The 14,012-nt window shown below is 41.4% G+C and overlaps 1 protein-coding gene across 1 annotated transcript in view; it reads left to right on the forward strand.

Moving 5' to 3' along the window:
- The first annotated feature begins 211 nt into the window (after positions 1 to 211).
- The window catches only part of mmp17a (matrix metallopeptidase 17a), a 60,225-nt gene continuing 46,424 nt past the window's right edge, over positions 212 to 14,012 (forward strand). The window contains exon 1 of the mRNA XM_020081617.2: positions 212 to 627. Coding sequence (XP_019937176.2) covers positions 493 to 627 — 135 coding nt within the window. The 5' untranslated portion in view covers positions 212 to 492. The remainder of the gene's footprint in view (positions 628 to 14,012) is intronic.

Below are 14,012 nucleotides of genomic sequence, written 5' to 3' on the forward strand. Positions count from 1 at the left end.
ACAAATAATAATAAACAGTAAGTTTACATGCAGAAAATACTAAATCACAGCAACAAGTTTAGATATGTTTTTTAAAAAAAACAACAACCAGCTATTACCAATACAAAAGTAAAAGATGAGTGTCAGGGGCAAACACTGTGCAGCAGTGAGGTGTTTTATTTTGGCAACCACGTCCGGAAGTGGAGTGCGTTGTTATGGTCACTTTGACTGATCTGTGCCGCTCGCTCGCGACACATCCGCGCGCTGCTGCTTTCATTTCCCAGAGCTCAGTGAGAGAGCGCAGCGCGCGCTTCAAGAAGAACGCGTACTTTCCCTCTGTGAATATGACTCAGCTGGAAGTGACCAGCGCAGGACACACGCTCTGTCTGTGAATGTGCTCCACAGTGAGGGACACTTCACCCGTGTCACCGGCGTGGGGTCGAGCCCGTGGATGCAGCTGCCGGGGGTCGGTGCGTGAGCCCCGCAGGACCAACCTGTCATAGGGGGGCGACCATGGTTCCTCCAGCTGTTCCCAAGTGGATGAGGAATATTTCTGCGGAGATGCTGCTGCTGGTGCAGATTCTGTGGCTTTTACCTGAGACCGGAGCGGCTCCTTCTCTGAGCTCAGAGCAGCTGGACACAGGGGTGGTAAGTTTCACACCTTCCCTTCATACATGCCCCACTCATGCACAAGTTTCCCTCCCTCCACCTGCAAGTGGATCCAGGAGTGCGCGCTGCCCTGCTCCCCTGTCCTACTTCTGCTACTCTTGAGCGTCCTGGAAGGAGCGAGTGCTGTCTTCTCCAAATACTTGATCTGCATGTTAACGCCGCTCTGCAGCTCCACCAGGCTGGAGGGGAAATGCACAATGCATCGACGGTAAAGATACAAGTGGAGCTGATTTCCTTTTTGAGGAATCTAACCCAGAACGCGGTCTGTCATAAATGAATGCATGTGGTAATAAGGGTGTCTGTGGTGGAGCTGCACATTCATTAAAACTGGCAACTCCACCATGCAATCAGTTTGAACTGCCACTGCTTATGACAAGTCCCCATTGATCATGTAGCACATCAGAGCTCCTCATGAGGAGTGGATCTCCTGAGTCTTTATGTTGTCTATGAGTTGTAAAGGAACATCTGTGACATTCAGTCCAGCCTGAAATCAAGGGATCAAGGGAATAATACCTTGTTCAGGTTGCACTCGAATATAAGAGCATCGTCTTCGTAAAACTTTTAATTCTTGGCTTCCAATATCTGTTTAGCATCTTCTCTGGGTAACGTATGTTTTCGGTGCTCTTCATCCCAACCTCTATTTTCCTTCCAGTGCTGCTCTTCTTAAAACCTGCACTCAGGGATTACAGTTTTTTTTTCCTTAACAAAGACGAGAACAAGAGCATTAAAATGGGTCAGTTTCTATGATTTTTCTTATTCTTTGCTTTACGGTTTTTAATTCCAGCTGGAATTGCTGGGGCTTTATTTTTCTTTAAATCCCAGACTCTTTGATTGTGAGCTGTAATGGGCCATATTTATAATCCAGCTAGGATTGCATGGGGACGAGACAAAACTCAAATTCAATGTCTGTAGGTTACCTAAATCAGCCCATAAGTCAAACACAATAAACCCACTCAGGATAGATCATCCATATCTTCAGTTAGTGAGAAGTACCCAGACTTGGTGCAGAAGTGAATGCCAACAAGCCTGACATCAGGACACGGTCTGTTGCACCTCAGCTCTGAATCAATCTTTTCTGGTTTTCCAAAAGGTCATTGTCATCCGGCAGTGTTTTCCTCAGGACCTCTATAAAAAAAAAATTCCTGTGTAGCTTTGGCCACAAACAACCAAATGCCTTAAAACAGGCCATTCCATTAATAGAATAGACCTCCCACATTCAGACTTTTATTTCTTTGTCTTGTTTTATTTTCTGGTTGTGCTTTGAAAGTATGCTGCTGCCTCTGAGCACTGACCACACTGTGTATCCCAGCTTTGTCTGACCTTTCTGGAATCAATTTAAAAAACATGGGCAGAAATTGAAAAAACAATGGCAATACTTATTTTTTTTGTGGGTCTGTATGGCTCTGTCTCTTTTTCTGTTTCACTTAGTTGCATTGATCACCTTTGACGTGGAATAGAGACGATCTAGCAGAGTAGAAAGTCCAATCAGTGTAACTTCACCAGCTCCTAGCCTAACGTCGCCCAATAGAATAGTTTTGGGCAGAGGAGACAAGGAAGGTGAAGACAGATGTAAGAGTGGAGGAGAAGTGGAGGACTTTCCCCCTCTAGAACAACCTGAAGTGGGAATAATTGTAGCAGAGGACCGTGGTCGCCCTGAGTCGTATCTGTTCAAGCCGTTGGCTCCAGCTCCAGTGACCACCTAACCTGGAGCTCTGGAGGCCGATGAAATGAGTGGAAGAGTGGATGTGGGCAGTCTTTGAGTGGTAATGTAACATCAGTTGCAATGTTAATGTGAGAAAACACTCAAATAACTTTTAAAGCAATGCATTCGCCATGGATATTGTTGTAGCTATTAGATAACATGTTCAACAAACTAGAGGGAGACGCTGCTATTCCCACCGATAATGTCCCTCGCCAGGTATGAAGCAGCCACTGCAGTAGTTTGTCTCGCTTGGAGAACCTGTGTTGTTGGGAACAATAGCTATTGAATTAAGACCAGACCACTGTTTGTCTACTATCACCATTTCCCTGGCTGATAATCAGCCCATCCACATTTGATCTGAAATTGAATAACGTAGTGACATTCCAACATGTTGACTCTATGTCCACATTGATCCTCCCAAGGTCCAAGAGCCTTTGAAACACTGGGTTTGCTCAATGAGCTATGTTCAACCCATAAAAGGTCCAGCTTTTATAAATCTGGTAAAAAATGTGATGCTAAAATTGTATCACAGTACAGTCATATCATTTAGTTCTCCACAATAAGCACAAACCTTTTACTCTCTGGATATTTGTGTGAACTCTGACACTACAAACACAGCTGCATCCCCAGATGAAAAGCTGAGGTGAGAGCAGCAATTTTCTTCCATTTATTGCGACAGAGAAAGTAATACACAAGGTTGAAGCTTTCCTGTGTCTTCAGATAGAGCTGTATATGACACACACAGTCCAAAGTGGTCCTGTAGCCTCTGTGCAGCCTGTAGTCTGAGGGCCATTACTCTTGTTTTGATGCCTTGCTTGAATTCATGTGGCGGTAAATGCAAAAGCAACAGTGCCAGGCCAGGGTTGGATACACACCTCAGAATGTCCACATTTGTTATCTAGACTGGCACTAAATTCTGTTTGACTGTTGGTGCAGGTCCCAACACAGAAACTTCACACTATCTGGCTACCACAAGACTTTTTTATGTGAAAATATCTATAAAATCTGTTAAAAGCCCCGTATGTGTAGAATTTAAGAAACTTTGTACTAATGCAAAGAAAAATATTGACTCTTCACTGAGCACTCGCACATACATGTTGCTTATATGCTTCCAATCACAGTTTTTCCCATTTCGTAAACAACACGTCCAGCTTTAGTGCTAACATGCGATGCTACTGTCAATGCAAAGCTAAAGTGAACTCACAGGAAATAACTCCACAACCAAATGAACACACACCAGCTGCCTCTGCCTCCTCTATTCATCTTGACATTTGATTTCATGAGGGACATGTTTGCATCGACTTGATTGGTTTGGATATGTGCTTGAGTATTTGCTTGAACGCAATATGATTAGCAAAAGCAACAGCAAGTGAATGAGCAGCAATTCTGTTCTGAAATCTCCAAAAACTGTCTTTTTATTATGCTTTTTCAAATTTTCTAGGATGATGCAACATAGATCCATTAATGTATTGGTCATCGATGATGAGGTCGTCTACACAGAATGATTTTCTTGTTTCTCACTGTGATGACACACTTTGAAAGTTCTTTGATAGAGTAACGAGCTGTACTCCTTAAGTTCCCACTAAGAGGTAAATGTTTAAACTTCCTGTGCCAAGAAACCACAAAGACATGAAAGTGCCTTTCAAGTTTATCATTTTGTACCAGTCAACCAGCTTGACCACTTCTTATGAGCAGGCACTTGGAATGATCTTCACACTACTTCTGCAGGTCCAGGACAGGTCTTACATTCCCAAGATTTTTGGGGCTGCCAAAAAAATAGTCAGAGTACAGATTCTTTCTTCTTTTCTCAGGAGACAGTGCAGGAATAAGCTCTCTTTGTAGAAGCTCTTGAACCTCGAGGGAGTGGGTGTCTTCCTGTCTGCTCTTCAGAGGCCATATGTCACTGCATTTCTCTGGAGATTGAGAGGCAGATGGCAAAAGTTAAGTCCATATTCGTATGAATTCCACTAAAATTAGTGCCATGCTAAATGCTGAAGTATTTATGAAGTCGACCTCACTGCCGCATATGCGCCAATTCTGTGGGTGCTCTGGGGCTCGAGAAGCAAAAACATGTGCCAGCATACAGTCTGGGCTAAATTTATATTGATTTAATATCAAACGTCTTTGTTGGATAGAGGGTTTATGCATCTGTGATTTTTGGGGTTATATTGTTGTCGGTCACCTGCTCCAAACCTTAACAACCAATCAGAATGTCACTCCCTATGATCCAAATCAGGAACAACAGTGACGAGTCAAAACTAATCCAATTTGAATATTTATGAGTTAGCCTAAAAGGGTTTGTGATGGCTTTAGATTTTGCATAACATTTATTATGGGGAGGAATGTCTGGCATTGGACTGTTAACCCCACTGGCAGTAAGGCAAATCAGTGTGTATGCACTGCAGTATCTTTAAGGAGGGGAAAAACCTGATACATGGTGAAATGTATTTCAGACATCCACCCTCCTCAATTACTTAAGAGACAAAAAGTTCCCCTCCTGCATTCATTGTAGAAAACACAGATTCCTATGTGTGATCACTGATAGCGAGGGCAGTTTATCTAGACAATATAATGTAACTGCAGCTCCGAGTTCATCATAAAAAGACAGAAAGAGTGTATGAGCGCAGGCAGCCCCGATGATGATTAGTTGGCCGGTGACTGATTTCATGTCACTGGGGAGCCAGAGGACACACAGAGAGCATCAGTCTGCGCCACTGTAAGAGCTGTGAAGCACAGATAGGATCAGTTGATTGTACACATCATTCTTCCTCCACAGTGGATAAATGTGTGTGTGTGTGTGTGAGTCTAATCATAATCTCTATTCACTCAGCATATAAAACATGAAAAAACTAAAGAAACACATAACCACAAAACAATCTTCTGATCTCTATCATTGCTCCCATCCAGACCCATTACACTTCATAGCCATGACGCTCCATCACTTGGCTTTTGGTTGCGATTGTGAACTTTATATACGGCGTGTGTCTTCAAAACAACCCCACAAAGTCCTTAAGTATCTGAACTACACACCCTAGCGCAGATCAAAAGCTCTCGTTTTGTAGCTTTGCTGCTCTCTGGCTTGATCTACCACTGCACAGCAGCAGTTGAGGGAACTGACTCTCAACAATTAAGATGTAAATACGCCCTGTGTTTTTTTCTTCTCATCATATCAGGTGTTTTTTATGTGCTGTTTTTTCAGAGGAGTTACTCAGCCAAACAGTCAGGGCTTTCCTTTGGATAAGCAAGAATGAGCTCTGCAGATTAGCAGCTGATAAATTACCTACAATGCCGTATATTCAGCCACCTGTGGAGATTTATTCATTAAAGGAACACAACCATTACACATTTGAGTAATGATCCCTAAACCTTAAGACTGTGTGATAGTGTGTGTGTCTGAAAGGACAACTACACCCCACCAGTCCCTTTCTCGCCTTCATTTTGTTGTTTAATTTCTTCAATGGAAACACCATCTGGCATCAATTCCTCTGGAGCGGCAGCCGCTCCCATGTCTGCTGCTCTCATACCGCCACCGCTCACTGCTCCCCCCCCTACTGCTCCAAATCCAAAATGAGGAGTTCCTATCAGGTCTTGAAATTGCATTAACAATACAATTCAGTTCTGATGCTGTTTACTAGAGTTGACTGATATTGGTATTTGGGGGCTGATGCCAATATTGATCTTTCCCATTTCATACAAATGTACAGAAAATTTCAGAAGACTCCTTTATCTAACCCTTATGATTAGGAATATTATTTAAAAACTAAACTAAGTTGAAAATAATTTAACACAAGACCGTTTCTGAATTGTTTATTATGTAAACTAAAGGTTTTCATACCTAGATATAGGTTCGTCTGTGAAAGGCTCATATGTGCTCTTAATATCGACCAATGTATAAATCTATTCTCAATCCTTTTGGGTTATTTCGTAAGGTTGAAAACGTGGAGAGGGCTTTACTGATATTTGAAGAAGTTAGTTGATAATTAAAGTACTGCTTCCATTCTTAAGATTTTCACAACAAGAACTCAAACAGCATTCAGCAGCAAAATAAAGCCTTAATTTCAAACATACCTGTGGAAGAACATCCACTCAGCCCTTTGTTTGAATCCCAACTTATTTTCTTCAAGTACCATTCTCCATCCTCCATAATCCTCCAACAATGGTTCAGGAGCTTTTAGTCGATCCTGCAAGCTGGAAAATGTTCATTTTAATAATTCAGTTTTTGATCTGAAGTATATAATATGGAGATCATTTAATTTGCAAGCCCTGTTTCTCATAAAAGCAGTCTGACTACCAACTTTACCACTGCACTCATTAGTACAGTGTTTGAAGTGTGTGTACATTTCACCAGCATTGGATTCAGTCCCCTTTGTCCCTTCTTCACTTACTCCGTCTCCTTCTGTTTCCTTCCCTCACTTATCGTAGAAGGTTTTCTACCACACATCATGGCTCTGCTGATTACGCCCAGAGGAGATAGAGGGGGCTCAAAGAGAAAACTGAAAGCAGTGACAGTCAAGGGAAAGTATGATGGAGGGATTACTGCAGTGAAATGACTGAGGTACGGGAAAAGAAGACTTGTGCTAAATGAACACAGAATGAACTCCAAAGAATGATGAAATCAGAAGCATTTCTGAAGCTGCTTTCAGACATGCACTCAAGTCCAGACATTTCCCTGAACTTTTCCTGCAAGCCCTTTACTAAAACGTCCAAAAAACATCAGTGATCCTATTCTTCCTGTCAAAGAATCAGAAACACAACAATCGAGAACTTTTTCCCGGACACCACCCCTGGTCTGAACGGTTTGGAGGTATTCCTGTTGTGTGTGTCTGACCCGACTTTCAGAGCTGCTGTTCCACTTCCATTATGCATCGCGACCCACTGTCTGTAGAGATGTGTCATGGGACTCATATTCAGGACAACAAGATTATTTCAGGAACAATGTCATGTGTGAGAAGACTTGCACACAGAGATTGACAGAGGGCCCGTGTTTAGCTTGGAATATGCTATATAGCACATTCTCGGCTTCTTGGGAAGAGGGAAACCCCAATCCACTCCTGTCCAATCTGTCACCGAAGCCTTGTTAGGCCTAACAGTTCTCCAGAGATGTGCAAGTTTCTGAGAACACTGTCCGCAGCACTGCAAAGTTTATGAGTTCCTCAAAAACCAATTGAACAAGGGTCCCAGGAGTCCGGACATCTCGTTGTTTGGCACTGTAGCATGGCGGTGTGGGACTGATGTGTGGCAGCTGCTAGGCTTCTGCATGACTTTTGCAGACAATGACAACGGACTGGCTCTGAGATAAGGTTTGACAGCAGGAATACAGAACTTGATCGTCTGTAGATGTTTCTCACTCATGAGTAGAATGGAACTTCTTAGTTTGGTTTATTAGCGGATGGCCTGTTTTCCTTTTCTCCTTTGTTGTAAAGTCCAAAATTCTATTTTAATATGAATGCTAGAAATCTTTACCTGTCTTACATTTGCTGGTGTGGACTGGGATACAGTACTGTCGCTGCAGAATTGATTGATTATTTGCTCAATTACACTTTCAGCTGTATTTTAGCCATGAAAGTGCAGAAAGAGTAAGATCTCTGGCATATGGAGTGAGAAGGTAAATATTGTGGTATCAAATAACATGAAATCCATCATATGACAATTATGCCACTGAATACCACATCGTAAATAGTCACGCAATTTTCTTTCATTTCAAGACTAAAGCCTTTGCACCCTTTATATATATAAACATGCAAAACACAGAGTTGTAGATATATGTGTGGTTGTTCTACAGCAGCCTGGTGTTATTGCATGTGATTTAATCAAAGTGAGTGGTTGTCCATAATGGCACTGCAAGATACCTGCTGCCTTAAGATGGCCGCAGGGCTTTAATAAACTGAAAGTAGCTTCTGTGGGAAATACTGTATAGATCATTTAAATTATTATGTTATTCATTGTAATGATCAACATGTATAGATTTCCCAGTGGCTGATGGAGAAATTTAGAAAGCAGGATGGCTGGTGGCCAATATATATATGTATATATATATATACACTGCTAATAATTCTGCTGTTGAGAAATAAGAAACAATTGCTTACCTTAAATGAACATTTACTTCATACAAATATATTACTCACCGAAACACACACAAATATAATATATGTTTTATTATGTGGATATGAAATTGCCTCTCTCTGGATTTTAAATTTTGGTCATATTGTAAAGCCTTTTACACCTGAAACATATTTTCCATGAAAAGGCACATTTTACTCTGCTCTCTCTCATTCGAATGCACCTACCACCTGCTTGCACCTCTGCTTCCACCTCTGCTGCCTGTGCTGCTGCGCTTGGCACCAAAATACGACACAAATGGGCAAAAGCAAATGGGTCCAGGAAAACCAAACTGTTGAAGGGCAGCTTGTGCTAATCATTGCCCCATCATGAAAATAGTGCCCCCTGGGTCTTATAATGTCCCAAAGCCACATATAGAGATTACTGCCCTGGTGCTGACTGAAGACTTAGTGCCAGTGCCAAATTGTTTAATTATATTTCAGAGGATCAGATAGAGGAATTTTTAAATCAAACAATATCTTGAAGGCATGTATATTCATCTATGGCTAACAGTGGGAGTAGAAATCAGGCCTGTGCAAATGTGCCCAGTTTCACAATGAGTAAGATTTAAAAAAAACAGAACCATACATATGCATGACAAACAGAGCACCTTCAGAGTTTTAATCTTATCCACAGAGTTTTGGTGCTATTTATCAGAGTAGGTGTGTTTTGGAGAAGTACTGAAGTATTTTCCTCAGCTGTATTTGATCCTTGCAGTCTCCCATAGGCTGTTATTGGTTTCATGGCTTTCTGAAACTGTGGGTTTGAAACGAACTCCCCGTGTAGAAAACCCCAAATCAACTCCATGTGGCCTTTCTATTTTAACCGAGGCATCTCGTCCCCCTGTAGTCATGGACCAGATCAAGGTTTTGGTTGCTTATGCTATTCAAAGGACTGACCAGATCTTGTAATTATGGTGGTTTCTGGAGTTCTGCTGCTCGCATGTTAAAGTTAAAATAATCCAGAGGCCCTCCAACTGAACTGAAGGAAACCCCAAAGCAACAACAGAGCTCCTCTGAAGTTTTCCTTCTGAAACTGCGGCAGGATTGTAGTAAATGGAGTATGTATGTGTGTTTGAATGCGTGCAAGGAGAAGCAAAGGGCTGTTGCCTCTGCGGAGTGATGTACATACTGATTTTCATCTCTGACAACGGCACAGGAGTGATGGCACAGCTGTCGTTTGGTTTATTTCCTATCAATCTGAAGGATAAGTAGCAAAAAAGTAGGGGGAAGGGAAAACTGAGGGTGCGTTTGATGTGTGCTTTGGAATTAACGTCCAGTACTGTACACTCTAAAAATGAGGACACATTTGTCTGTGTGTCTGAGTAAAGGGAAGAAAGAGGGAGCGAGACAGACGGAGAGACAAACTGCACAACTGGAATGCATCGAGTGTTTGGCCAATGTCTGTGAGTGGTGTGTTTACAGCATCATAATAAAAGCTTGGATGCAATAAGCATTAAGGCCTAAAAATCTGACGTTGCTACCGAGAGCTGAATCATTTTGTCCCACAGCTTCAAACTCAGCCACATTCATTTGGAGAGTGACTGTTATGTTAAAGATTGTATCTTGAGGTGCCTATTAGCTCAGTTATTATTCATTGGCTAATTGTGTATCCACAGTGTTTCTTCTCTCTATCCAGCCCATGGGAGACAAACAAAAAGTGACAATTAAAGTAATTACATACCCCCCACAAAAGATTTAATGATCGCACTGTAAACTCTGCATGAATAAAAGAGAAATTAGATTAAAGTTCAGGATCTTGATAGCAGCAGTTATTTGTGGCAGGTAGCCAGAAGACATGGGGAAAAAATGAGTTATTAAATTGATTATTAGTCTTAGAATAAGACAGTAACGCTTTATTTGTGTAATACGTTTCAATAGCAAGGCAAAAAGATATAAATGGCATCATGACTAGTAAAGCCACAATTCAATGTGCTCCCCAAACACAGGCTGGTAACTAAACAGTCATCTACTCACCTCTGTCTGCTGTCATATTCTTGCAATGTACAATGATGAAATAATTTCCGGGTGGAGGAGGGGAGAGTCTTGCAGAGTTATTAAATGATTATAATGAATATAACATTAGTAAGTCACAGCCACTCTGCTCCTTGATCCATTAAGGTTAACCAGGTTTAATTAACTTACCTTGAAAGTGCTGCTTCCACTTTATTCTTTATTATCTTTAAAACGTTACTCTGTGTATATGTGAATGAGGTTTGATTAATGTTATTATAATTGAATGTATTATTTCTTTTGTTGTCATCCTCTCACTGACGATTGTTTGAGCATCTGCAGCTGTTTCTTTGGGGTTGAATCTGAGTTTTATTTTATTATTCATTATTTTATTTCCAGCAATCCAAATGGAGTTTGCATTGTGAAGGTAAACTGGGTCATAGGAAGATAAAATATTTCTGCAATACAACTTTCACTTTACAACTTTCCACCAGGAGCTGGAGGAGTTGATGATGACAAACCCTTGAGCAAGTGTCAAAGCAGCACATGTTTTTTTATATACACGCAGCCACAACCTGCAAGTATTTTTTTCTGCTGTGCATTTAAATAACAGTGGAATATATATATATATATGGATTTTTATGACTATGATCATTTGAAAGAAAATCAAATCTTATTCTTTTGCTGATGAATCGCTGCACCCCGTATTGAAAATCTCCAGTCACAGTATTTCACATGAATTTCAAAGACGTCTGAGGCGCTTAACACAAACAATGAGTGTCTATTGATTTGTCTTTAGATGCTGACATTCTTTTTTACCTTGTAGCTGCAAAACAAATCCTCAGCGCAGACAGCCTGTCAGTAATGCACGGTTGCTTAGACACTCAGTCATCAATACAGGTGCAGGGTTGAAGCCAGTAAGTAGTTCCCAGTGGTCTGTAGAGCTCTGCAGCAGCAGTGACCAGACTGACAGATGTAGGCACATGTTAGATACTCAGGAGCAGTGTCAGTGTTGAATGTGATGGTTTACACAATCACTGCAGATGAATCCTTACTTTCATCATCAATTAATTGTCTAATTGTTTATTATATGCACAAATGCTCATTGTACGTCCCTACGATAGACTTTGTATAAACATGGACGACATGACACAATCATCTGGATGGCCTCATAGTGGCTACAGGTCATAAACCCCGCCTCATCCATGTTAGCAGTTGGGAGATAAATAAAAAGTCATAACCCCTCAAATGTTGTTCACTGCTTTTATAGTTGTTTGTATTTTCAATGTTTTTTTTCTTAACGTCTGCGCTTCGATTGCCTGCCCAGTAGGTACAGATGAAAATTAGCCTCTGTGGCTAACTCTGGCATAAATAATTACGTCAAAAGTGCAAGATAGTAGCACACGTATCCAGGATATCTTGGTTTTACTTTTCTGCAACGACAGGAAGTGGAGAAGCCTCGTCCATCTATGTACACGGTCTACAGTTTCTGCTGTGGGACTTATTTTGTCTAAATGATATAATAAAACTTTTAAATTCAAATTTAATAGTCCAAGATGAAGGAGTACTGCAAATGATTTACTCCAGGCTGAAACCTGTATGTTGACGATAAATTACAAAAAGTAAGTGACTGGTTTTTCTAAAGTTTATTTTTTTCCCTTAGACCACTATTTAACTTAATCGACCAATCATTATATACCCTCTATCTCTAGGTTTGCTAAAAGAGTTTCTGAACTGCATTTCAGATTTTAATGCATTTGTATGATGAAGTTGTATTTTTATATCACTGCAGATATTCTTTACTATTGTACTAACTCAAAGCTGCTCTATTGTTTGAAGTACTGCTGAAGTAAACACAAACCCTGTAGCTCCACACTCTCAGTTATTCGTTGAAGACTTCTACGGCTTCTCCCCACACCTACCAAGTAGTTGTTATCAGACTGTGGCAGCATGATACAAAAACCACATGTTTGTTATTTTCCATGACTGCAGGGTTTTGTCTCTCCGTTATCTCCCTGTTTCTGCCCCAGGTGATGATGTTTATATCCATACAGTACATGTACATGTGCACTTTGACTGTGCAGGGAACAGGTGTTTTGTAAATCAGCAGGGATGTGTCTACAAGATAAGTCAGTAAGACATTTAGCTTTTAAGATTACATACTTGATAGTAGACAGTGTGACGGTGTTAGTTATATTCAGGTACATAATTAAAATTTGTGTTATGATTTAATGTTCAGAAAACAAGTCTCGTTACTTTGACTGGCAGTTGCTGCAGCTCCTCTTTTCTGAAATGCTTGATTTTAGCTCCTGTCTCTTTAAGCCCCCCCCCCCCCCCCAGTAAAGCTCGGTCTGCTCTGATTGGCCAACTGTTCCACTTTGTTGTTATTGGTCAAACTCTTCCATCACATGTAGGAAATCTCTTACCTGGCGCTGTTAGTGGGCATGCAAGACTAGCAGGTAGAAGCCCAGTATGCAAATGTGAAGTACATTTGAAGTACTGGCTGAGGTACTGTCCAGGTTTCTAAGGAGTTTTCTGCAGTAGCTCCCTTTACTGCAAACTTTGTGGTATTTAACTTTGCAGATCTTTCTACATTCGCATTCACCTATGTAGCACACCAGAGGAAATAAGAACTGAAAAAGCATCATTTGTCACCTTTGTACTGAGGTGCCAGAACTTTTTTAACAGGGATAGGAAGTGCATGAATTAAACACCATATTTCTTCTCTGTTGTGTTTGCACATAACTACAAGACTGTAAAAGTATTATTTCACCTAAACATGTTGTTTTACCCTTATGCAGACATTTTCAAACAACTGTAATTGAGCTCAAATTATTTTTTGCCTTGGCCACCTGGCTGTCGTGAATGTAAGATGAGCTCTCCTCAGATTTCTTTCCCACTAACTGGCTAGAAATGTCTCGGTATACAGTTTCGTTCTCAGCTATGCAGCTGGGCTCCGCTATGCCCATAAAGTATCTTACTACCCTGTAGCATCACAGCGTTATCCACAGGAGATGAGTTGAAAAACAGACACACACCATCAGCCTGACGCGCAGCACGAGGAGGGATGTGCACCACGAATGAAGTCATAGGAGAGAAATATACAGCCCATGAAATAAATTGGTTCATACACTCGCTCACACCACCAAGCTGGCTGTCTGAGTGCGGAGCTGCAGCTACATCACAGCGCAGCGGAGAAGTGTTGCTTAGAGTTTGAACCTTGACCCCATTTCCAGGCTGCAGTCGTGTCAAATTGCAAAGCAAGCAGGCTCCCTCTGCACCTCATTTTGTCCAATTCAACTCTCTGTGTTTCAGCCTTGAAGTTCGACTCTGGTGTTGTACGAACTCCCTGCTGCAGCGTCTCAGTGTCTGGCTGTGGAGGAATCAGCTGATCCACTGCGGGCCTGTCATTTCTATGCAGCACTTTTATTGCTGTAGGTCCAGCACAGTTCCTCTCAGCTTCTTTTCCCTAATGAAACCGCACACATCCACACAGCTCATGTCTTTCTGCAGGTGCAGCACACACACACACACACACACACACACACACACACACACACACACACACACACACACACACACACACACACAGCTGGGAGCTGTGGGGGGGC

The sequence above is a fragment of the Paralichthys olivaceus genome, chromosome 18, assembly GCF_024713975.1.
Source record: "Paralichthys olivaceus isolate ysfri-2021 chromosome 18, ASM2471397v2, whole genome shotgun sequence".
Taxonomy (NCBI): Eukaryota; Metazoa; Chordata; class Actinopteri; order Pleuronectiformes; family Paralichthyidae; genus Paralichthys; species Paralichthys olivaceus.